The sequence below is a fragment of the Rhamphochromis longiceps genome, linkage group LG13, assembly GCF_057381845.1.
Source record: "Rhamphochromis longiceps isolate RC_006_pf linkage group LG13, R_longiceps_female_GT1.1, whole genome shotgun sequence".
Lineage (NCBI taxonomy): Eukaryota > Metazoa > Chordata > Actinopteri > Cichliformes > Cichlidae > Rhamphochromis > Rhamphochromis longiceps.
In genome coordinates this window covers 19166527-19192650 of record NC_140569.1, presented here as the reverse complement: position 1 = coordinate 19192650, position 26124 = coordinate 19166527, and the positions used below count along the sequence as shown (strand labels likewise).

Sequence of the window (26124 nt, the reverse complement as noted above, 5' to 3'; positions counted from 1 at the left end):
ACCTCAGCGATGTCAGATTATACCAACTTTCTGTTAAGTTTAAGAATAGGGTGCCATTTTATACCTCACTAAAGGTTTTTGTAGATTTTATAATAAACTTTCTTGTACACTGTAGGGGTTTTTGGTCACTTCAAAACAAATTAATATTGCCTCTCCGTTGTTTGCAGGCATTTTAAAAACTGTGTTTTATATTAAAAAAATAAATGCAATTCCATATCTTGCATGTACTGTATGCAATAAATCTGATGGCTGCTTTTCTGGCTTTGTTATTTCAAAAATACACAGATGTAAAGGAAGATTTATGATTATGAATATATGCCAAACTATTTGCAGGTTACAAAAGACATGTGGGACAGTTTTGAATCAAGAACACAGGTAAATGTGAGGACATTAAAATAACAAGATAACTCAAAATTGGACGGAAAAGCTGACATACCTTTTATTTAACTGTGGTGCTGACCAGGGTCCTGAAATAGTCGACGGCTTATGCAAAATCTGCAAAACCTGAACTAGTTAAAGTTTATTTGTAAATGTGTCTCGACCTACGGAGATGAGGAGTAATTGCATTTAGTCTTTTAAGCAATCATCAGAGGATGGAGAGGAAAGGCGCTGACAGGAAGCACACACACACACTTAAGGCCTGCACTCTTGTCAAGAGTTGTCTAGACCAAATATTGGGATAAAGTTATCAACCGTTATTTGATTTCAATTTTCTCCACGCACCTCACCGAGGTCATAATAACAACTTTATTTTCAGTGGTGCATAAATTAATTACGCGCATTTAATAACTAAAATATCATTATATTCCCCCTTTAATAACATAAACGCTGCACGCCAGGGAAACCCTTAATAGCGCGGGGCCCTGTAACTGGCCATTATCCGCCTGTAATGATATTACAGAACCAATTACGCGCCATTAGAAGGGATTTTCTGCACTTTATGTGGTTTAGTCCAATCCCGCACTCCTCTTCTAAATTTCAGCTGCTTCTCGAAGCCTCATTTTGCCTCCACCTCAGAGACGCATGGCGTCTGCGCTCTGCCGTCCCAGATGCGCTTTAAAACTAATTGAAAGGGTCCCGCAGCAGATCATTTATCTGAGGAAGCGAAATAAATCGCTGGACCCCTTGCTGTGAACAAAATCAAAAATTTGGCCTTGTGAGTGTTCTACATGCGCAAACCCTTGTAAAGTGGACCCCCTAACACACCCTGACGAGCAATTAAACCACCCGACAGTCAATCTAAAACCCAAAAGCAGTCATCCTGCTTTTTTTTTTAATATATGAAAGAACCAAATAAAAAGTGCAGTGGGTATGTGTGCATGTTTATGGTTAGGGAATATGCTTGACTCTGGAATAACAATCACTTGTGATGAATTTTTTTGGCACCAGAGCAGAGCTGCCGTTTGCCACCCCGGGTATGTCTTTCCTCTCCTCCTTTCTGTCTTTCTCTGACACACACACACACACACACACACACACACACACACACACACACACACACACACACACACACACACACACACACACACACACACACCAGGGGTTGGGGGTGAGAAAGACAAAGCCGTGATAATCCGATTAGGACCAATTAGGCGTGAGATTCTGCGACACTAGCTGAAAGCCTTAACACTCTGTAGACAGTTATACAGTTATAGAGACATCTGGACACTCCCAGAGAGAAATAGAGAGACAGACAGAGAGAGAGAAGTGAGTAGTGTGTGGGGGTGCGTGTGAGTGTGTGTGTTTGCAGGAGCGAGAGAAAGAGTGTGGGGGGAGCGAGAGACAGAGAGATCTGGACACTCCCAGGCAGAGAGTCGGTGGAAGTGCAGCAGCCACTTCTCTCCGAAGCGCTAACTCACTCACATCAGCATCCTCACCGCAGGTAGGATGCTCTCACACATTAACTTTGAATCTCGCCAAATCCCGCGCGGTTCCGCATCTTCTGCTGACGGTTTAAGAGTGTTTTTGTTGCTCCCGTCACAAATCTGCATTATTCTAGGTCTGTGGGTTTAAGCTGAAACTTTTGTCTTTGTTCCAGGTTCCGTTTCGGAGTCTCTTAAGCGCGCAAAGATGTTCTACTTCCACTGTCCACCTCAGCTGGACGGAGAGTGCTGTCGCTCCAACACGCGTAAGTTCGCTGTCTCGCTGTTTTTTCCAGCTACGGATTATTTCTAACGTTACTCTTAAAGTTGTTCTCTGTAAACTTTTGTGATGTTTAGACAGCGCGCGGTGATTCTGCGCGTAAAGTGTGTGTGTGCTGTCGGAGACTTGAGAATGGGCCCGAATTTATCATTACTTTCTCTAAATCATTATAATATAATCATTTAACACAATGTGTTGTTAGTAATTGTTAATTAAAACAACACCGACTTATAAAATGTATTTTTTATGTCGTGGTAATATGTAACTAAAACTAGGTAAGTCAAACTGTTTCGGTTGTGAATCTGAATATCGCATGTAAAACACTCTTTTCAAATTTTAACTTGAAATTGTTGGTTGCTTATTGCATCTCTGGTAATATTTATACAAGTCCAAAACAGCAGCCGGTATATTTCCCCACACAAATTCAGCGATGGATGTAAAGGGTTAAGTCTGATTTTCTCTCTGCTCTCTTTTGGTGAGAAGAGCTGGTGGTTTGGCCCCGGGGCAGAAGGGGCGTTTTGTCCCGGGCACAGATGTTGGGTGTCATGGCTTTTAGTCCGCATGGTTCCCCTTAGACACCTAACGTCAATGTTTCATGCAACTAATGGAAACACAAAATGTGCCTGCTTTGGCTAATATTTGTATTTTTATAGCCTTTCTTTTATCACTTTTATCACTGAACTTACCTAAATACATCATGAAGTTATTAACTCCTTATTAAAGCAGCATTATTATTATTATTATTTTTTTTAAGTGATTGAATTGTTTCCAATTTCCCTCTCTCTCTTTTTTCAGTGAATTCAGGCGGATTTGGCAACCACGCCCCAACTGATTTTGACGATGGATTTCTACGTAGGAAACAGCGCAGAAACAGAACAACATTTACTTTGCAACAGGTAATTATTTACCAGAACAAATAAAAAAAAATACACACATATATATAGGCTATATGCAAATCAGAGAAAAAGAAATGGGCCTAGCTGAAACTTCTCTTAAAGCAAAGCAGGTGTAGGGCGCTCTAGCTTTCAACAGGAGGAGGAAATAAATACAAAGTTGGGCAAGTTTTCTATTTTAAGGCAGGGGGAATTTCCCTGATATTCACCACAGACATAAAAAATAAAATAAAAATAAAACCTTTATCCCAAATTTATTTCCAAAAGCCCAGAGGCAATGATGCCATAAAATCATATGAAAATAGAAGACGACGAAAGATCTGTTGATTATTTTTATTATAATTGTGGATTGTCACGCGTGTATTTAACTGTAAGTACTTACAATTACATGCTAATCTTTGACATCTTTATTTAGCGTTATTCACTATGTCTCTTTACAAAAAGAAAGAAAGAAAGAAAGAGAATAGTCTGCTTATATTCAAATCAACTGGCAAATCATTTTAATAATTAAAAGTCTGCCCTCTGTTTTTTGCCAATGTGCAGTTGGAGGCTTTGGAGGCTGTTTTCGCCCAGACCCACTACCCGGATGTGTTCACGCGGGAGGAGCTGGCAATGAAGATCAACCTGACCGAGGCCAGGGTGCAGGTATGGCTGCAGCAGTGGTGTGTCCTGGGCACGTTTGACCATGCAAGAGAGGGTAAATTAAGGCACTCTGTCATTCCGGCTATGCACTTTAATAACATCAACATAATGGTGAATATTAGATTAGCTTGATTAATCGGTCATTCATAATTAACCAGCGATAATGTTCTTCACTAATTTGTCCGCGTCTCTGAGGTAGGAATACATCATCCGCGCAGATCTCGTTCTCGTGACACAGCCAGAAAAGAGAGAGAGAAAAAACGTGTTTTAAAAGAGGGCAAAGTCCGTAGCCTCCACAACTCCCCTTTCCTATCTCCCTGATCCTATCACACACACGCGCGTACATAAAAGAAAAAAATGGGCAAGCATGCACCTTAAATGTGCCAATTTATATTCCGCTCCTGCCCTGCACATATGCGCGGTTATAAACTTGGCCAGATGTAATTAAGTTATGTGTCCTGTATGTAATTTCCTGCATTCCAGATTTGCTTTTGGGTTTTGTTGTGCGCGCAGATCTAATTGTGGGAAATATAATAGTTTGCCTTTTGTTCCCCAGGGTCATCTTACTATCGCTTAAACCCAATGGCTGGGTTGATAATGGAATCCAGCGCTGTAAATTAGGGATTGTAAACAAATTATTCCCCTCCTAATCCGATTACCACATTCCTATTATTAAATCTGAACATGAATCCACCGCAGTATGCAGGGATATTAAACTTACATTATTATTAGAAAATAAATTTCCTTTCTGTTGTAGTGTTGTTGCCCCCCCTCTTTTTTGTGTGTAAAGTGTCAATGGGCCTCCCCCGCATTAAGAGCACGCCGCAAATTGAGATTAATGGAGCAATTATAGCCCATTCAGAGATGGGTGTGTGTGGGGGGGCGCGACTTCTAGCTGGAAGGTGCAGGGGTGAGATAAGTCCATCGGCTGTATTGTTGTCCTGCCACCAAAATGTTGTCCTTTCTTTATGCCGAATGAATGCATGTGTTTTGTTTGGCTGTTGACATCATTTATACCCCCGGTACAATAGCAGGGATGCAGAGCACATGCACACCGACTCTAACCTCCATTCACACATCATGATTAATGCCTGCTAGAACCAAGTCCTAATCGAATCTGATGTTGTCAAACAATCACTAAATAGGGAAATAAACGACTTCATCATTGCCGCCTCTCTCTTGGGCAGCACAACTGTCAGTGGGAAGTCATTAAAATATGATAATGAAAAATTGCTCAATTAAATGTTGTTATAGGCACTGACCTTCATTCGATTAAGATACCAGAACTTGGCTATATGTGCTCTCAGCTCTGTGGATGCTGAAGGTTTTGGGGCTAAGTCAGGGACTGTGGGAAATCAGAGCATTGCTTTGACAGGTTCAAATGCCACTTGATAAGAGAGGTCACAGAACAAAGGAAGTAGGGAATATTTCTTTTAACTTTACTGTTAACAAGATTTCAAAAATTGGGAATATATATATTTAATGTAGTTTCAATTTCTCTCAATATTACGCAAGTTAGATTACAAGCCTAAATCCAAGGAATTAAACTGAAATTATTGATGTGTCATTAGGCCCATTTTAGAATTCCAGTTTTAATTTATGGTTTAATTAATTTGTTGTACTTTTTTATTTTTTCACATTTTTAATTAATATTATTTTTTTTGTCAAATGCAGGTTTGGTTTCAGAACCGCAGAGCAAAGTGGAGGAAGACAGAGCGAGGGAGCTCGGACCCTGAAGGAGGGAAAGAGCAGATGAGTGAGGGAACTCCTCCATCTCGCAGCATCAACTCTCAGTCCCCAGTGGACCAGGGCAGAAAACAGAAAGAACCACTGGAGATGCAGCCAAGGTGAGAAGAGACAGACAGACGACCGTCGTCACAGTTATCTTAGTGAAACAGCGTCCTGTTAAAGGGGAAATTTGTGAAGCACTGTCGGCCAGACTAGAATTTTTTTTTTCTTCAAAACTCTGATAGCCAACATTAACTTCTGGAGAAAGCTCCATATCGTTAGTCAATAATTCTAATTCATTAGTGTATTTTGGAAATAGCTGTAGATATTTCTAGATATATATTACTAGAATAAATTGTCTGCTTAAAGTTATACCTGGATATTTAAGTACTAAGTAATTCCTAATACTTAATTAAGTATTTGTTCTCTCTCCAGTATCAACAGGACAGTGGGTCCTGGTGGTCCCTTCTTTCCATCCTGCTTACCAGGCACCCTCCTTAACTCTGCCACCTATGCCCAGGCTCTCTCGCAGGTCGCCACTCTGAAAGGTAAATATGATTTTTGTTAACTGATGAATAAAGATGGTAATAAAGATGATGAAGATCTATTTTTTAAGTTGTCTTATCACAAATTCCACTGATTCTCATTTTTCAGGTAATGGCTTGTGCTCGTGCTGCGTTTCGGACCCCATGGGCTTGTCCTTCCTGCCACCCTATGGTTGTCAGGGTAACCGCACAGCCAGTGTGGCCGCCCTGCGCATGAAGGCCCGTGAGCACTCTGAGGCAGTGCTGCAGTCTGCTAACCTGCTTGGTGCAGCAACCGGACCAGGTGCCAGCGTGGGAGTCCTGTCAGGAGTCGGCGTGAGCGCAGCTGGGGTGGTAAGACCCTCGGTGGGTCCTCCCATTGAGGTGTCAGGCGCTGTCGGAAGAGGGGGAGATAGCTCCAGTCCCACCTTGGCCTCCAAGGTCCCAGTCCTGGGCAGCAGTCCTGACAAGCACCCTCACTGCCCTAAGGAACCACTGGAGAAAAAGTGAAGGCGCTGGACACAAACGTGGATGTACCGATACTCTAAATCTGTGTGACTGTGCCTGCTGTAACTACTCGACCCTGGCTGTATGAGAAACTAAGCACAAATGACTGACTCCAGAAACAGCCTGGGACGGACTTTTCTCATATCACACTGTGTGGATGAAAACATTTAACTATTTATTTGACAGTAAGTTATGATTGTGAGAAATGCTCAGTAACTGGGGCCTCGTTCCCTCATAAAAGCACAACTGTGGTTTTTGGATCTATTATCTGTCTTCATGCGCTCTTGGACTCTTTCAATGGACTTACATAGATACAATATGTGTGCGACAAAGACATATTTGATAATGTGAATTTAAATAATCCTGATGTTGTTCCTCTCATTTTCATTAGGAGGTCTGGTGGTTACCTTGTAAACATTAATGCATGTAAACTGTAAGTGTGCAAATGGCTGGCAGGACAGTGAAGAGTTTTGCAGGATTTTGGGCAATATATTGTTTATGGCATCAGGTCAAGCAATCGCCTCTCATTCTTTTGAGTTTAAAAGTGAAAGTGCACTTTAATATTAATCAGGCATTTTAAGTGTAAATGTGTACATGTGCTAGACTATGTGTGAACCCCAGGCAGGCTAAAGCAGACTCAGCGAGAGAGCGGCAGTTGTCCCTTCCACTCTGTTAGCACATCTGTAGTGCCAGCAGACAGGGAACACACCAGTCCTGTTGTGACATGTTCTTTAAAACAATTAAAGATGTACTCGCTCATGTTCCTCTCCTGTTGCCTCTCGCTCCAGCCATCTGTTCTAATACATTATTTATCAGCTTCCTTTAAAGCTGGGAGAGGAGAGCATTCGTGACTCTTATTATTTATTTACTTTTAGGAACGCTTGCGCTCACCCCTCCTCTCTGCGAGCCTTTTTTTTATTTTTATTTTTAATAAACCCCATTAAAGATGATATATGCTATTTGTTAATGTTGGATTTACATTTGAAAAAATATCATCTGTCATCACCTCAGGGCTCTTCACAACGTAGTTTATCACGGGCAATATATTTGTTGATTCATTATTCTTAAATATCTCCCCTCACTAGAATGACTCTTGACTATAAGATCGACTGATCAGACTGAGAATACTTAACCGCAGTGCACACAACCAGTAGTTGCTGATTCAATTTGCGTCCTTGAGGATTTTCAGGAAATTACTTTTGATAGTCAATAACACAATTAAGTAAACTACACACACATTATCATGAATAATTGATAAGAAATTATGTATTACCATGAAGTAGTGGTTCAATAATTGATGAGGCGACACCCTGGTGACACAGGAGAGGGAGATAATGTCAGAAGTCGTGCCAGGTTGTACACAGATCATCTTTTTCTTCTTTTTTTTCACACCATTATGTGTGCATGTTGTAAATATCTGAAAACTATACCAATAAAGTGAATCTTTTACTGATTGTGACTTTAAGACTTTTTGGTAGGATTTTTAATTTCTATGAACCCATGCAACATTCGTGTTACATTTTCAGAGAAAATCCCCAAATTTAGACAAAAGTTTCAACTGGAGGCCCTTTTTTTAATTTTACATATTTGATATCATAAAACACTGCAGGTATAGAAATATTGCATTATGTAGCGACTGCTCTCCTGGATCTAAAAATGGCCCAAATATTATTACCAAAAACATTGCGCCTTCATATAATGCTTTATCTTTAAGTGCATGAGAGAGCTCCAGAGCAAATATGTTGAGCCCAGTGACATGGCGGCTAATGATAACACAATATCCTTATACAAACCAGCTTCTTCTCCAGAATGTACCAGTATGGACGACGTAATCCGGCCAACTCATACAAAAGACACAGAAAAACACATTCAGTCTCTCCAAAATTGAATACAGCAGTTGTGGAATTTAATCATTAGCCAAAACAAAGGATGCTGAAGTTATAATGACTCCGATCATCATTAAGTTCTGCATGGTGCCCATAATTCACTGCTTTAATATTTCATAAACAAGTCAAGTTGGTGTTGACATTCAGCTGTGCATGTGGCATCATTGATAATTTTCTGTCACCTAAAAAAAGTCCTGAGGCGGTTTTGTGGAGCATTGTTATATCAAATTAGCTGGAGAATGGCCAGAAAAGCAGACAAACATGGTGAATACGGGGGACAGCAGTTGAACTCTGTTCTTACAGTGCAGTTAATGGGCTTCTTTTGTTGCAGTAATGAAATATTTTTGCAGGGATGTGGGGAAAAAATGTCCTGAAACAGGGAGACGCTGCGCACATGCACCCATCCACAGACGCACGCAGACAATATAAGACAGAAAGAGGCCGTACACTCAAGAAAGAGTCATCCATACATGCAGCTCCTTTTGCTTGACATTAGGTGCAACACTAAATTTTTACTATTTACATACCTAGCTCCCAAAGTCAGACATAAAGTGAATTCAGGCCTATGTCCAGTGAAGGGCCAAAACAACCTGCTAAAGTATCGTCTCTGCTTTTAATTCCTGCAGCGAAGCTGACCAATAACCCAATCAATTAGAATCAATTAGGCTCATTTCTGGATGGAGATTATACAAACAAAGCATATCTTAATGCAGCGAGTAATGTGCCTGTCTGCTGTTTGCCACATAACCACAGCTCTGCTCCCCCTTACTCAGCAGAAGGAAAAGCATCCTCAGCGTTTGTGATCAATGCTCACAGTCCCCAGCAGCTTCTCAATAAAGCTATTCTGAAGCAAAGCTGGAGAGCTGCATTGTACAAAAACTTGAGAGGTTTGTATCAAAAGTCCACATTTCTGCACAGAACTGTAAAAACTGGGTGTTTTGTAATCTAAATTTGCCCACTAGAGGGACTTAGTGAGCAGGAAACTGATGTGAGTGGCATCATGTCTAACCTAAGTGGGGAAATTGAGCCTTTTGGTTTATGACATACAGATTATTCTTACTGAGGCATGTTACAAATGACAGTTTATCAATCAAAACAATTTTTTAAAAGACCGTACTCGTAGATTAAAGGCCCAAAAGTAAATAGCAAAACAAGATTTTATGACAGCAACTTGCATCTGTTATTGATATGAGTGGAACATACAGCTGATTGTCAGCGACTGACTTGGTTTCAGGGTGGAGAGGAAAATAGAGCATGAGAAGGGCGTGTGGGTGGAGTCTGTTTAGAAGGGCGGAAAGAGATTAGTTAAAAAGGGATTACATCAGCCTTTCCTAAAGTTTAGTGAGCTCTACGTAAAACCATCTGTGTATGTGTGTGGGCATGTGCGGAGGAGTGCGTCTCCATTAAGGCCCATGTGTGTGTGTCCATCATCCTGTCAGGCCAGCCCTGCACCCGCCAAGAATCCCAGGAAACTATCTGCTGCAGCAATCTCCTATTATAGCAGCATGCTGTAGGAGGGGAAGGAGCTATGGGGGTGAAAGGGGGAGGTACAGTTCCTCCCCTTCCTTTGCCTTATGGCCTTTTCTGCTGGGGGTTGAGTGAGGCTGTAGTCAGGGAGATTAGACGGGCCATGGTTTGAGTACTGTAATAAAGTGAAAATTCAGGTTAAAATTAACCTCTCAGACATGATGTGTCAAACAAAAAATAAAAGGAAATAGATGGGGGGGGGAAAGCCCAACAATGATAGAAAAATAAATTCCCTCATTTTGGTCTCCAACATGAAGCTTCATTCAAGCAAAGTGGCCGGAGGCCACTTGTTGACACTCAATATAGTGCTTGTCAGTTCTGTTCAACAAAGAAGGTGGCACTTGAGTGCAACACAATCAAGTTATTTCTGTCTCCCAGAAGGGCACCCAAGCTACAGCCCCTCCATACACCCTCCCAAACACTCAGCACCATAGCACATCCTCAGGAAATTAGTGTTTTCTCCTGGTTTAGATCTTGCAACCTCCTCACAAACTTGCAATACGTTTCCAGTTTACTGACAGTTAGCTCTGGCTGCTAATGGCCAATAGTAGCTGTCCAGATTTATAAATAGTTGAGAGGCTGTTTGTTTCATCCATCTGACACTCGACACCAAAGGATTTCACAGACCCACATGCTAGCCCGAGTCCTCATTCTGGTCCCCCATGGTGGACACTCTCCCTGGGACAACTCCTCTATTTCTGTCTAGTCTCCAGCCCCGAGTCCTGCTAGCGGCTCAGAGACCTGACAGTGGACTACATAGAGGGGTTTTTTGGATTTCTGAGAGCTGAAGCTGTGAGAGGGGACAGATCAGATCAGCGTCAAAGGCTTTTTTAAAGAGATGAAACACTTTTGAGGAGTTTACAACAAGGCGCAAATTATGGAATATAAAACTCAAAGGTAAGACAAGAATCTCAGTGTGCATTCTTGTTCATATTTGAAAGAAATACATGAAAAATGCCCCCAAAAAACATGACCATAACAGATGTACATAACATTACTCTTAAGCTTGGAATTTCAATGATTTTCACACAGATAAGAAAGGTAAGAGATAAGAAAATCTCTGATCCCATTTGTAAAAAGGTAATACAAAAGTGACTTACTGAAGCTACTGTGCAGTGTTTAGCTGCACTTATAGAATTTGGTTTTGTTCCACTGAAACTTGCTGACATCAGCAAACATTTACTGTTATCCTTTGAGAAGGTACAGAGACATTCCTGTTCAGTCTTCCTTTGGACTGGATTGGAGTCCCATCTGAAAACGAGTCATCTTTGGTGTCAGGTTTAAGCTGGAGACCCGTCACTGCACAAAAATAAACCTGTCACATGCAAGAATGGGCTGAAATCAAGCTGGCAGTTTTACAAGACACCACTGCAAAAAAAAAAAAAAAAAAAAAATGCAGCTGAATGAGGGATGGCTATCAAAATTGTGCACGTCTTTAATGCTTCTTTTTTAAGAAGTCTCTCTCTATATACCAAATGTTTTGTTTGAGTCAAGACAGACTGGGATGAAAACAAAAATCTAAAATGTTTTAATTGCTTTGATCGTTTTCTCAATGTTTCTTTTAATACACTGAAAGAAGATACTTGCTGTGAGTGTACTGGGACAATGCAAAGACATGGAACATGTGGCCTTGTTCAAGCTACTGCGTTTTTGTTTTTTTGTTTTTTTTGCTTAATAGAGAAACGTGTTGCATTATAGTTTTAAACTTCTTTTTATTTCTGCGTCGCTCTTATTAGATGCTGATGTAGTCGGTCAGTACAGCAGTGTGGTGAGTAACTGTGTTATAGATGTGTATCAGATGGATAGCCTCCAGGTCAAAAGATATTAATGAACCACTGAGTACTCTGAGCAAGGTGATGGCTGCTTGGCAGCTGCATAGTATTTAACCAAAATATACCCATGATATTACCCATTTACAGTACAACAGAAGAAGAATGTGATACCTCACCTATATCCTGCAGCCGGGAAGAAACAAACTACATTATTGCAGATATGTTAAACTATATTTTAATATATAACCCAGGGTTTGTGATTTGTAGAATTGTGGATATATTTTCTAATTCAGTTTAGTGAATTTTGAAGCCCACCACAAGAAGTTCATGAGTGTAAATAATAGGAAAAGTAAAGCTTCTGTGTCAGCTGTTCTACTACTTAGATCTTACATGTGGCCTTGGATGTTTTGAGTTTCATTTAGATTAAGGCTTTGCATGTTTATTTATGAAAGAAGAACATTCTTTGTAATTAATGATAATTTAAAGGAGTCTAAATGACATATAGTTTGTTTGAAAAAATCGATAACAGATTATGCACTTTACTGGCAGTAGATTAGGTAATTTATACATGTAAAATCCCAGAATAGTAAGAGCTATGCTTAAGGATATTATAATCTAATTTTCACCCCCTATGTAAAGAAAAAAAAGTTTCAGTGTCACACTTGACAAGTCCTAATAAGATGTTTTCCCTCTTTGACTAGACAGGAAACAGGCTGATTGAAGATCAGCAGCATTAGTGACTTGAAAATGTGACATTATGTGCTCATTTCAAGCTCTGATTACTCAGTTTCTGTCTTGCACTGCGAAGTCAATTTGTGGTGCATGCGTGCCCATCTAAATTTGTACAGATGCATCTTGATTACCCTAAATAACTCACGTGAGGCTGTCTTCGCCGCGCCTAGCAACAGTGTAGTTTTATTCACAACATGTCTCTGATCTCTGAAGGTCACGGTGATTGAGTGGAAGGATTTACAGCGCTGTTTTCAGAACCACATACAGTACATTGTGGCTTAATGCAAAAGAAAATTTAAACGTATCAAGACCAGCAACCAAAAACTTAAGCACCACAACAAATGACATAGGAGGGAATATTGTATATATTTTAGTCTTTGGATAAGTTTGCAATAAATTGAGCAAAATAGTGTTATGAAACTGTGTTTTATACAGTGATGGATTACAGCACTCATCCTAGCCTATTTCCCATTTCCTTTTTCTTCTAGGAAAACAACAAACTCTGGGATTGTTTTGGAGACAGGCCAGCTAAATGGCATGATGCCGTAGGAGCTACTGGCTTTACAAAATCCTGACCCAGGGCCCTAAATTCTGGGTGCAGCAGCTCCAGCAGCAGGCAGAGTGTGTAATTTTGAGGTCTATGTTTGCATGAATGTTTGAACAACTGAAGGCAGACATTTTTGTTTGCAATTCTGCATCATGACCTCCGTTGAGAAGCGCCGCTCTGGCCGAAAGAGTGGCGGGCATCGAAGGCACAGCGATGGAGGCTACAGCGACACCTCCAGCGGTGGGTCCTTCTTGGATGAGAATGACCGTGAGGTCTGCAGTCTGACAGACAGGGCATTCAGGAGTCTCTGTATCGGCGATGAAGCTGTTTATAATGACTCAGACCTAAGTCTGTCTTCACCCTGCACTCAGAGAGACAGACAGCTGGCCTTTAGCCAGAGCGGACAGGACAGAGAGGACGGAGAGGACAGAGAAAGGGAAGAACTTAAGAGAGCTGCACGTGAGAACTTCAGCCTCAAGGTGCAGCAGTATGGACAGGACTGGAGCCATGGAAGAATGTATGGAGGTGAGATTCACAGAGATCCACAATGGGAGGTTCATGGAGAAAGGACACAGGGGAGGATTTCTGCCACATTCCAGCACTCCGTTGTGGAAACCTCTCAAAAGGAAACATCTTTAAAGGAGGAACGGCTCAACTTTCTCAGCAATGGGGCCACAGAGTTGAGTTCACAGCAACGCAAAAGCAACTCCAGAGTTTCCTCTCTCATCAGAGCATTTAATTCTGAGCGAAACAGGGATGGAGTAGGAATGGATGACAAAATCAGAGAGTGGAAAGATGAGACGAGCTGGGACAAATCAGCTCTAATGAGTATCCAGAGGGAACTTTCTGAATTCTCTACATCATACCAGCAAAATTTTCACAGCAGTCATTTCCCCTCTTCTGGTTCATTCTCATATGGAGACAACAACCTCCACTCCTTTGGATCTGATGTAGCAGCAGTGTCTCACAGTTCTGCATCTTCTTTTATGAGATCTTCACACAATAAACAGAGCATGTGCACACAGGTCAACTGCAACTCTAATGTCTTTATACACAGCGAGTTTAGTCCCTTCAAGGTGTGGAGGGACCATAACAGGTTTCCCTTCCAGCAAGGACAAATCTCAGGCTTTATGCACCGTTCCGAGTTCGCTAAATGGTATGAGACACCTATGTACAAGGAGCCTTCACAGATGGGTCAACCACAGGGTCATTATACAGGTATCAGACGGCCAAGGAGTAACTTGGCACCCATGATTTCACCATCTCTTCCACGTTCCACCTCGACATCTACAGTGCTACAGAACGCTTCAGCTGTGGAGAAACGCTGTGAGTCAGAGTTGGCAGGTAATTACCCGTACAGAAAAAGAAGCCAGAGTGTGGGAACCAACAGGCTTCCGTCCCATCGCCCATCGACTGCATCACCCACCATTGAGATGTCTCGACGTGTGAGGGACACCATCAGCTCTGTCAAAGCCCTCCAGCAGAAAATCAAAATGATGGCAGAGCAAAATATTACTACGGAAGTGACAGAAAACCAACAAACAGTACTTTACAGAAAAGAAAATGTAAGTCCTGGCAATAATGCAGTAACAGTGGCACCTAACGCTATTGGCAGTAACACAAGCACCACGCCATTTAACATCAGCCAGCTGCTGACACCTCTGGTCCATGCACATCAAGAAGCTGTTTCTTCTGATCTCCAACATTATGCAACTTCTCCTCAACCTGTAGAGCATTCTCCAGTACGAGCTGAAAGCAGGGGTGTGACTCCCGACATTAGGATGTCCACCTACAAATCCAGAGCCACGAGTCTGCTCTTCAACCTCAAAGACAACAGAAAACGAGTAAAAAGCACCTACAGTCCTACCAAATTTAAAGCAGCGGAGACGTCTGAGAACAACAAACAGCCACCAATGCACGAGTCTAGAGATACTGTGATAGATATCCCTGAATTTCCAGATTCAGAAATTCAATTTTCACAGCTACAAGAATCCAGCAGGACAAATGCTGCTATGAACCAGTATCGCATCCCAGAACTGTCACTTACAATGTCAAATTCTCAACCTGTAATGGCAACTACAGGCCAATATGCAGAATACTCTTTAAGCGATTACCAGAGAGCTCAGATGCAAGCCCAGATGGTTCATCACTCTGGGTTTACTGGATTTTTACCTGAAAACTACACCGGCAATAAGCTGGCTAATGGACAGAATCTCCATGAAGATTTAGCATCATTTGCTCCCTATAGGCAGGATACTATGGCTGATGTAGGAACGTTGGGAGGGGCTTTATACACACATAAAACACCTTATTCAGCTACAGAAACACCAAGGCTAAATGCTGACAACAATCAAAGTGGAGAATATTTAATAAGCAAGCCAAACATTGAACAACCTTTTAATGAAACAGTGGGAAGGCTATTCACAAAGGTGGAGAAATGTGAGCAGCTCAAACACAACAAACATGATTACAGTAATGTCTCCTTACAGGATAAGTGGAGGCAGACAAACAGCCAAGATACAGAAAAGCTCAGCATGAATGCAACTATCTCTCCATGGAAACAAGAAACAGCTACTTTAATGGAAAAGACAAGGCAAGAAAGTCACCAGGACAAAAGAGTGCTTCAAACACATTCTGGATGTAATGAGAAAACTGATTTGAAAGATCATTATTTTAAACAGGATTATAACAAATATAATGACAATGAATGTATAAGCCATCAGATGTTTTCTTCAGCTAAAGACAAACATATAGGCATGGGTGAAACAAGTCAAAGAAAACAATATATGCAAATTCCAAGGGGACACGAGGTCCAGAGTCTTCAGCCTTCAGAAGTGAAACCACAGTCTGAACATAATATACACATTAATTCATTTAACCCAGACAAAACATCTGCCCCCCAAATAGCAGAGCAGATGACGGAGAGACAGTTTGCTGAGGTCAAGGCTAAACAGGTCATGGCAGAACATATAAAATCCCACCACACCCAGGCAGAGGTGGCAAAAGTTCAGCAGGGGGCTCAAGTGGAGCAGCCTAAAGCAGAACCCTCTAAGTTAATTTTAGCAGGGCAGAATGATTCGCAGAAAGACGCAGCAGAGCGGGCCAAATCAGGACTAATAAAGGAGGAGAGAGGGAAACAACCCCAAGCAGAACATATTAAAGAAAATAAAGAGGAGAAGATAAAAGGAGAACAAACAAGACAGTTCAGAAAAAAACAACCAGAGCTTGCCAGAGAGGAGCAGACAAAGGCTGAACAAACCAGAGTACACGAGGTAAGAGATGAGCCAAGAAATATCACAGAGGAAGCAAGAGCTGAGCACATTAAAAAGGAGCAGGGTAAGCAGGTCAAAGCGGAACGAGCTGAAACAGAGAAGCTAAAAGAAGAGCACATAAAAACTGAACTGGCAAAAACCGAGCAGGCTTGGCAGACGAGAATAGAGGAAGCTAAAACTGAACAGGCCACAGAAAATTGGATCAATGTAGCACAAGTCCAGCAAATGGAGGTAACCACTGAACAAGTTAAGAAAGAGCAGACAGAAACAGAACAATCTGGAACAGAAAAGGTTAATGTAAAAACGGCCGGGGCGGAAAAAACAGAGCATGCAAAAGAGCAGCAAACTGAAGCAAAAGAAGTGAAGACAAATGTAGCTGAAGTGGAGAAGATCCAAACAGACCACATTAAAGCTGGGAGTTTCCGAAAAGCAAAGGAAGTAAAAGCTTCAGTTCATGTGAATATAGAGCAGTCTACAACAGGAACAAGCACAACGCAAGATGCTAAACCTGAAGTTGGAAAAGCAGAATGGGCAAAGCAGGAGCGAGCTAAAGCAGAGCTTATAAAAGCAGAAAGCATGCAGGAAATGTCAGCTAAACTCACAGCTAAACTAACGGCTGCACAACTGGTCAAAAGTGAGCCAGATAAAGTCAAGCAAGTCAAGACCGAGCTAGCTAAAGCTAAAGCAGAGTTAGCCAAAATAAAAGAGAAAATGAGATGTGAGCAAAAAGAGAAAGGCAGACATTCCATCATCATAAAAGAGGATGGCACTTCAAAGAACGATGTTCCTTTAAAGTTAAATATAAATGAAAAAGAGAATTACTTAAAGAAAGATAAGGAAGTTCAAAAGCGTCACCAGGAAGAAACAGTTATCAGAAAAGACAATGATCAATCCAGCAGAGGCAGTGATGATTATGAACATCTGAGAGAGAAATATGGCTGTACTAACAGAATTTCAACAGACAAAAACAATTCATCAGTGACAGGGAATGTCTTATTAAATGGTCCTTATGAAAAGCAAGTTTTACCTCCTAATAAAGTTGAGAAAGTAAATAAGGAGAAATCAACAGAAGAACACAGTCCTACAAGCAGATTTATCACAGCTAACCAAAAAAATATAGAGGAAGTAGGTGGCTTTAAATCCAGTGAAGTCTCTGAAAGTCAGCCTGTTTACAATGTGTCAGCCAAAGAATCCAAATTACCCTGTGCCAATTATTCTGTAACTAATGTAAATAACAGAGCAAATTTTGACACTGTTAGCGATAACATGAAGGACAACAGTGTTGAAAAATTGGAAAAATGCACCCCTGTGAAAGACACTGAGGTTTCACAGCAAAGAGATTCTGATTGGGTGAAACTGCTACCCCATGAAAGGAAACCTAAGTCAGCTGAGCACAATGTAGGCCCAAGTAAAGATCAGCATTTTATGCCTCCCAAATCACTGTCTCATAAAGAAAGAGCCATGACCAAGCAAGAGATTCTGACTTCCAAGATAAAAGCTCATGCTGAAAAGGAAATTTCAGCAATTAAAGAAAAGGGCTGTGCTATACGAGATGGATTCATATCCAAAAATTCTTCCAAGCAATTAGCTGGTAGTCAGACAGTTAAGATACGACAGAGGCCGCCATCGCAGGAGGCGTCTAAAAAGCATGAAAGTATAATGCCCAGTAATGCAACACTGAAACCTCAGATGGGATCTTTAGGAGTACAGATGGACCGTGTCAAGTCTGTTTCACCTTCAAGCTCTGCTACTATACCAGTTAAATCTGCAGCAACCACCACTCATAATATCATGAGCACAACTGAATGCTTGCTACAAAATCAAAAGCTGGAGTCCAAACCAATGCAAAATAAAGAGCAGCCACTCACGATCAACCAAGAAGAACAGAAAGCAGTTTATGCAGAAATATCTGGAAAACCAAAAGATGGAGGTAAAGACTCTTCAGATATAAAAGCTGACATTCCCAACAAAAAGGAAGAAGATCCTGCAGACACCACCTGTGTCAATGCTGCAAGCTCCAAACCTGTGATGACAGAAAAGGCTGAAAGTAAAGAAGAAGCTTATGTAGACTTAGCACCTTCACTAAACATTGTCTTTGGTCAGAAAAAAGAACCTGCAGCTGATCATAGCTTGCAGATTATGGGAATAATGGTAACTGTACACGAAAGAAAGCCAACTGTGAACACTGGTCAAGGGAATAACAATGCTCAAAACCATCTGAATGTAACAGAGAAAGAGAACAACAGTTCAGAACTGGATAAGTGTTCTCCCAATTCATGTCTAGAATTAACTGAAAGAAACACATCTTCAAATGAGGTCATAAAGAAAAATAACACGCAGGAAACAGAAGATCAGGCTAAATTTGTTAGAGAAAGTCATCCTGAAAATGTGCAAGAAACACCACTCTCAGAAGCAGTAAACAACAATATGAAGATGTGTCAGGAAAGGACACATCCACAGCAGGATGGTTCTACTATGAATACAAAACCTCAGGGGGAAACACAGCCAGAAACCTTGACCAAAAAAGGTACCATCACTGTACCCGCTAAAAATACAGTGCCAGGTGAAACTCAACCCCTTCACCACAAAGAGGACATAAAAGCAAGACAAGGAAAGGATGACAACACAGATAAAATGCTAAGAGAGAGGACAGATGAAGAGAAAAATCCACAAAAAGTGCAAACAGCTCATAGCAATGAGAACTTAGCTGTCACAACAGTGAACACTGGAATCAACAACATGAATGATGCTGAAATGCTGATAAAGCAGGTCGCTAAGCAAGTTCTGAAAGAAGATATGACAAATGTGGACAATCAGGCCAGCATCAGCAATGTAGATGGCAAAACAGCACCGCTACTTGAGGAAAACAAACATGACTCTATAGTTCCAAAAATGTTAAACACCAGTCCTTCCAACAAGTTATTCAAAAATGAAAACACACATGGATCACACAAATTTCAATATAATGACAACCAAATCAGGGATAATAAAAAAGAGAACGATAACGTGCACATTGACAGCATCGCCATCAGAGTTGTACCATCAGTAACTGAGACGGATAACATGGCGATAGTTGGAAAAGAAGATGGTGCAACTTTGCCATTTGATCGAGTGCAAGGTAATAAAGAGAAAGAAGTTACATCATCTAGTTGCCAAGAAAAAGTTATCACTTTAAGCACAGAAGAACAAGCATGCACTGAGAGATCTAGTTCTGATGACACACATGTGCTGTCCAGTGTTAGAAAACTGTCTGATTCGCTGAAATTTAGCAATCAACAGAATAGCAACAATGCAACAAGCGAGAATACTCAATCTGAGAATGAAGAGCTTGAAAAAGTAAAGAAATGTGAGGAACTGGTGGGTGAATCAAGTGAACAACAAGCAAATGGAGACTACTTTCAAGTACAAGGGATAACAGAAACCAGTAATGAGCCACAGTACAATAGCAAAACTGATAGAGATGCATCAGAGGGAAGGGGACTTCCAGGGTTACCACCAAACAGAACAGCTGCCAGCAATGAAACACACAATGAAGGAAAGATTGAAGCCTTTGTGTTCACTGTGGATCAAAGTAAAAGAAAAACAACCGATTCAAGTACAGTTCAAGATGAAGATGCTAAAAGGAAAAATTGGGACGCAGAAGATAAGCTAGAATCAAAACAGACAGACAGATCTAGGAAGAGATGGAATAATAATGAAAATGCTAAGGCAGAACAAGCTAATCACATTAGAAAACAAACTGAGAACCACTCCACTGTATCGGCAACCGAAAGACAAAGTTCAAGAAATTCATTCCCAGCAAGGGAGAGCACATTTCAAGAAAAACCTGAAGTTAAAACAAAACCAAAAGGAAAGCTATCCACAACACCAGAGATATCAGCAATTGCAGACTATGCAAGGTTAAAAGTAATTGTTTCAGAGGACAGAGAAGCAAATACTTTTCAGGAATACCCACCCAACAAAAAGGAAGGATTCTTTCCACTAATACAGACCCGTCATAGCAGACGTCCTGTGTTTACTACTGACCCACATGAGAACTCTGTAAAAGAGAAAAGTTTGCCAGATAAGACAGAAATGAGTGCTAAGGTGAATAAAGTACCCAAACTACTAGTATTTCCCATCACAGACAAAGAGCATCAAAGAACAGGGATGTTCAAACTGGGAGAAAAAGAAAGACAAGATTCCAAAGTGAAGAAAAGCCCGGCAGACAATGCAGCAAAATATACCCAACACAAAGAAAGGAACCATTCACCAAAAACTCAGACAATACAAATATCTGAAGCTGGCTCCCAAAAGGGATACCAAGAAGATCAAACCGTTTGTCAGCCAAATAGTCATTCTTTGCAACCAGCAACATCATCTTTTGTAGTTAACGACTCTCTACATCCAACCATGGAGCAAATGCGCAACAGGAAAGAAAATTTTACCCAACAAATGCAAGATGGGAGATTTGAAAAACATCAAAATAAAGACCTGGGGCCTAAGACTGACGATGAGAGGACAGAAAAACTAAAAGAAGAAAGTCTTGAAACTCAGCATGGAATAATCATAGCAAAGCAGCAGCGTACGAAAAAACAATTAGAAGAAGAGCAAGCATTCATGTCTGAAGAGATAAAAAGAGAAGAAGACATGAAAATAAAGCATATATTGGATGAGAGTAGAGCTTCTCTGGCTGAAGAAGAGAGGAGAGCCACTCAGAGAGAAGAGGAGAGGAGAGCAAAAGAGCGTGAGGCCGTAGCTATTAAGATCAAGGAGAGGCGAGAGAAGCAGAGGGAAGCAGAGAGATCAGATGAAGAAACAAAATTCAAACAGAAAGAAGAGGATATTAGAGCAGAACAAAGAGAAGAAAAAGTGAGAATGAAAGAAATTGAGGAAAAGAAGAACAGAAGAATAGAGGAGCAACAGAGAGCTGCACAAGAAGAGCAACAGAGGAAAGCTGCACAAGAAGAGCAGCAAAAAAGAGCTGCACAAGAAGAGCAACAAAGAAAAGCTGCACAAGAAGAGCAACAAAGAAGAGCTGTGTATGAAGAGCAGCAAAAAAGAGCTGCACAAGAAGAGCAACAAAGAAAAGCTGCACAAGAAGAGCAGCAAAAAAGAGCTGCACAAGAAGAGCAGCAAAAAAGAGCTGCACAAGAAGAGCAACAAAGAAGAGCTGTGTATGAAGAGCAACAAAAAAGAGCTGTGCAAGAAGAGCAACTAAGAAGAGCACAAGAAGAAAAACAGAGAGCTGCAGAAGAACTGAAAAGAAGAGCTGCACAAGAAGCGCATCAAAGGAGAGCTGTACAAGAAGAGCAACAAAGGAGAGCTGCACAAGAAGAGCAACAAAGGAGAGCTGCACAAGAAGAGCAACAGAGAAGAGCTGTGTATGAAGAGCATCAAACAATAGCACAAGAAGAAAAACAGAGGGTTGAAGAAGAACTGAAGAGAAGAGCTGCACAAGAAGAGCAACAAAGGAGAGCTGCACAAGAAGAGCAACAGAGAAGAGCTGTGCATGAAGAGCAACTAAGAATAGCACAAGAAGAAAAACAGTGGGTTGCTGAAGACCTTACAAGAAGAGCTGCACAAGAAGAGCAACAAAGGAGAGCTGCACAAGAAAAGCAACAGAAAAGAGCTGCAGAAGAAGAGCAACAAAGGAGAGCTGCACAAGACGAGCAACAGAAAAGAGCTGCACAAGAAGAGCAACAAAGGAGAGCTGCACAAGAAGAGCAACAAAGGAGAGCTGCACAAGAAGAGCAACAAAGGAGAGCTGCACAAGAAGAGCAACAAAGGAGAGCTGCACAAGAAGAGCAGCAGAGAAGAGCTGCACAAGAAGAGCAACAAAGGAGAGCTGCACAAGAAGAGCAACAGAGAAGAGCTGTGCATGAAGAGCAACTAAGAATAGCACAAGAAGAAAAACAGTGGGTTGCTGAAGACCTTACAAGAAGAGCTGCACAAGAAGAGCAACAAATGAAAGCTGCACAAGAAAAGCAACAGAAAAGAGCTGCAGAAGAAGAGCAACAAAGGAGAGCTGCACAAGACGAGCAACAAAAAAGAGCTGCACAAGAAGAGCAACAAAGGAGAGCTGCACAAGACGAGCAACAGAAAAGAGCTGTACAAGAAGAGCAACAAAGAAGAGCTGCACAAGAAGAGCAACAAAGGAGAGCTGCACAAGAAGAGCAACAAAGGAGAGCTGCACAAGAAGAGCAACAGAGAAGAGCTGCACAAGAAGAGCAACAGAGAAGAGCTGTACAAGAAGAGCAACAAAGGAGAGCTGCACAAGACGAGCAACAAAGAAGAGCTGTGCATGAAGAGCAACTGAGAGTAGCACAAGAAAAACAAAGGGCTGCCGAAGAACTGAAAAGAAGAGCTGCACAAGAAGAGCAACAGAGGAAAACTACACAAGAAAAGCTACAGAGAGCTGCAGAAGAAGAGCTACAGATGAGAGTAGCTCAAAGAGAGCAACAAAGGAGAGCATTTCAGGAGATTCAACAGAGGAAAGCAGCTTTGATTGAGGAACAACGACAGATTGAGGAGAAGATACTTGCCAATACTGAGGCAGACAATAAAAGAAAACCAAGAGAAGGAGATAAAGTTTTGCATATTTCAGAAGAGGAAAGGATTGAACAGATACAAATGGAAGAGCAAAAGAGACAAAGGCAGAAAAAGGAAGAATGGATGAGAACTCAAACAGGGGAGGCAGAAATGAGAGCTGTAGAAAGAGTAAACATCATAAAGGAAGAAAAGCAAGCCAACGAGAGACCTAAACTTCATGAAAACAGCCAAGAAGCACTGAAAAATGAGATGAGAGTGGAAAAAGAAGGCATGCTAGCTCAAAGAGAGAATAACATCAAGGCTAACAAGAGGGAAGAAGAAAAGGTAACAGCTGACAGTGAGAAGGTGAGAGATAATCGGAGAGAGGAAAAAAGAGTAGCACAGGTGGATGCTCTCCAGTACTATGCCATTACTTCAACAGAATCAGAGACAAAACAAAGAGAAAGGCAACTATGCTCCCCTTCACCCTCCCAACAAAGAAACAATCTATCAGAAAATGAGTCAACTGAGTCCCACGGGTCCCACACGAGATCTTATAGACCCCATGCCCCTGCATCTCCAGCTCCATCTCTGCCCCGATCCAACACTTCCTCACCTGCTCTAGGAGTCAAGCCCTTAATGTTCAGAGTAAAGGACAACACCTTCAGAGGTTCCGCTTCCACCAAATCGGTTAAGCCACGATTCTATAAGAGCTTTGGAGACGATGTCCGGGTGGGTTCACCCAGTGACAGGGGATTAGAGAAAAGAGAGGAAGGACAGGAGAAAATAAGACACAGTGCTGGAACTCCTGTCCAGCATCACACAGGTTTAAATAGACTCACTGCTGTCAGTGAATCTTCAACTTTCCAGTCAGCATCTTCACCACAGGATCACTCAGCCCCTATCCCTCATTATAGGCCCTATTCCAGGAGAAGCATTGCTATGGAGGAAGATGACTCACGCTCTCTTATCAGCAATATGTCTGAAGATGTGGAAAGTTTTGCCACCAGTGCAGCAGACCTTGCAGACATACGAGGTCTTTATGACTACGAGAGACCAGAATCAGCATGTAGCTTCAGCAGTGATGTGTCCCGTTCTTTGGGCAAGCCTCCAGCTGTTCCCCCAAAGAGCGAGAAAGCCCTACGGAGGGCTCAAAGGCTAACTACCCGGAGAATGAAGAAAGAGTTGTCCAAAGTTGGCGCAGACAGCCTTTCTGGAGTTGAGAAAGATGTCTCCACTATTCGTTCCTCTTCATCCACTGAGGTACGATCCTCTAATCGCCATGCTATGGCTTCCCCTCATTTTTCCTCACCTGTCTCCCTTGCTAATGCTCCTGTGTCAGGGTCCAGCTTGCCTTCCACCCATACAGAACACCACTCTTTCCACGCTTCCCCTCATGCCACTGGTCCTATTTCTATCCCTCATACTGCCGCCGTTTCCCTCCCTGGTGTGTCTCATTATGCTACTGGCCCTGCTTCCCATACTGCTGCTCCTAAGACTGTTGCTCATGTTCCCTCTTCTCCCACTTTCCACCAAGCCCACCACCCAGCTCCAGTGACACAGTATCATGTAGAGTCAAGCTATCCCCAGGCCTACCCTCTGACCCAGCGCAAGGTGCTGCAAGACCCCGGTTCTGGTCAGTATTTTGTAGTGGACCTGCCTGTTCAAGTGAAAAAGAAGACTTTCTTTGACCCACAGACAGGAAAGTATATCCAACTGAATGTGCGCGAGTCTGGCAAGAGCATCTCACAACCTCAACCCCAGCAAACATGCCCACAGCCTGAGATGCAGATCAAGTCCCAGCAACAGCCCTTCTCCCAGACTTTTCCTGCTGGCAAACCCTTTGTGCTTTATCAAGGGTCCCACGGTTATCCCCAACACTACCAGCCTGCAAGTATCAATTCCCTGCATCTCAACAAGTCGCAGGTTCCTGCAACTCTCCACCAGAACCAGCAGCCTGGACATCAGGCTTTTGAACTGGGACAAAACTCTGAAGGGCATCGCTACAGTCCAGAGAAGACCCCGTACATGGACACGGTTAATGACAAAGACAAAACATATAACACAATTTACAGCACACATGGCTCATATGAGTCGTTCCCAGAGTGTGACACAAACAGCCAGCTTGCAGGAAGCTCAGTTTGTGAAAATGATAACTCAGCCCACTCGCAATATAATCCTCGTGATATAATAGCTATGAGTGAACTGGAGGACTTTATGGAGGTGTCTGATTGGTGAGAGTAAAAACTGATATTAAATATTTAATAAAGTAAAGAGTGAATGGATCATAATATACATGATTTTAAGTGGTTGCAAATGACTTTTTCAAGTGAAAATAGTCTCAGAATGTTTTTGGTTTGTAGTTTTAATAAGTCTCTATAGCAAACTGTTATATTGTTTCTGCTTTTGGAGATTCGCTGTTGATTTACTTGTTTTACAGAGTTCACCATTCCATTTGACTTTGAATGTGAGAAGCTAAGCTATGCTTCTTGTGTAAACAGTGTCATTAGCACTGCCTGTTCAACCTAACTGCATTTTATTATATATCATACGGTATATCAAAAGTTGTTTGGAAAAACTTTTGCTACTGACAAGCCTGCTTTACCTTTAAGCACAAATTGGAGATTTTGAGATTCAGAAGCATAGTTTTTTAATTCAGCCATGTATGAAGTGAAAAAATGGTGATGTGGCTGTTGCTGTTTTTAAGAATTAATATCATACAGTAGTCTATTTTTATAGCTGAATGTTTGTAAAAATTGTTTGGTTGCTGTGAAACAGTAGCGTGAAATGGGCTGAATCAGATAATAATCGATTAATAATTTCTCATCACGGTGTATTTTAAACCTCTTTGTAAAAGTTAGAAATAACCCAAAAGGAAAAGATAAAAAGGTTCATGCAAGAGGCTGATTTTATTTTACAACCATAATATAATGTAATATAATGACATCTTGTTCTGACTTCTGAAATGTACCCTGGGCCTGAGTGATTCAAAATGAAGAGTCTTTTTATGATTGCATAAGACAATTACAATGTGCTATTGTAATGTGCAGTAATATGTCCTGAGAGATAAAGGAAAATAACACTTTGTTGATGGCATTTATTTTGTGTCCTTTTTACTGTATGAAGCAATCCAAATGTTTAAATCTTTTAATATTATACCCACGAGAGTGTGAAAATGTGCCTTCTTTTATTTCCCTTGATCCACACACTCCAATTAAATGTACGGTGCTGTGGTGAGAATGCATGCCTATACTCTCCAGTTTAACATAACCATACAGCTGATCCCCTGAGAAGCAGTAACCTGCTTTGACCACTGTGGGGCAGAGCAGAGTGCTTCATCTGCTGGAGCAAAGACCTGAACTTAAGACCTGGGAAGAGAAAAACCTGAAGGAAACCCTGAACACAAGATTTTGTTAAGAAGTCAAAATCAGAAGTATCATTT

General features: G+C 41.5%; 2 protein-coding genes across 3 annotated transcripts; both read left to right on the top strand.

Moving 5' to 3' along the window:
* The first annotated feature begins 1715 nt into the window (after positions 1-1715).
* On the top strand, positions 1716-7878 carry drgx (dorsal root ganglia homeobox). The gene is made up of 7 exons (XM_085427592.1): positions 1716-1882; positions 2039-2128; positions 2938-3038; positions 3579-3680; positions 5352-5524; positions 5841-5953; positions 6060-7878. Exons 2-7 carry the CDS (start codon positions 2071-2073, stop codon positions 6437-6439), a joined length of 927 nt encoding a protein of 308 aa, XP_085283718.1. The 5' UTR covers positions 1716-1882; positions 2039-2070; the 3' UTR covers positions 6440-7878.
* A 2421-nt stretch (positions 7879-10299) lies between these two features.
* Positions 10300-25840, top strand: lg13h10orf71 (linkage group 13 C10orf71 homolog). 2 transcript variants are annotated; one of them, XM_085428230.1, is made up of 3 exons: positions 10300-10746; positions 12842-23945; positions 24220-24370. In XM_085428230.1, the coding sequence occupies exons 2-3, from the start codon at positions 13053-13055 to the stop codon at positions 24238-24240; spliced, it is 10914 nt and encodes a 3637-aa protein (XP_085284356.1). In that variant the 5' UTR covers positions 10300-10746; positions 12842-13052; the 3' UTR covers positions 24241-24370. The 2 variants fall into 2 exon arrangements, with proteins under 2 accessions (XP_085284356.1, XP_085284354.1); XM_085428228.1 differs by having other exon boundaries at positions 10301-10746; positions 12842-25840.
* The last annotated feature ends 284 nt before the right edge of the window (positions 25841-26124 follow it).

Bases quoted from the DNA above. Each gene is read 5' to 3' on its own strand.
- drgx (XM_085427592.1), top strand. From the start codon at position 2,071: ATGTTCTACTTCCACTGTCCACCTCAGCTGGACGGAGAGTGCTGTCGC. The intron at 3,681-5,351 runs GTATGGCTGCAG...TGTCAAATGCAG, and splicing joins TGACCGAGGCCAGGGTGCAG to GTTTGGTTTCAGAACCGCAG. The intron at 5,525-5,840 runs GTGAGAAGAGAC...TTCTCTCTCCAG, and splicing joins CCACTGGAGATGCAGCCAAG to TATCAACAGGACAGTGGGTC.
- lg13h10orf71 (XM_085428228.1), top strand. From the start codon at position 13,053: ATGACCTCCGTTGAGAAGCGCCGCTCTGGCCGAAAGAGTGGCGGGCAT.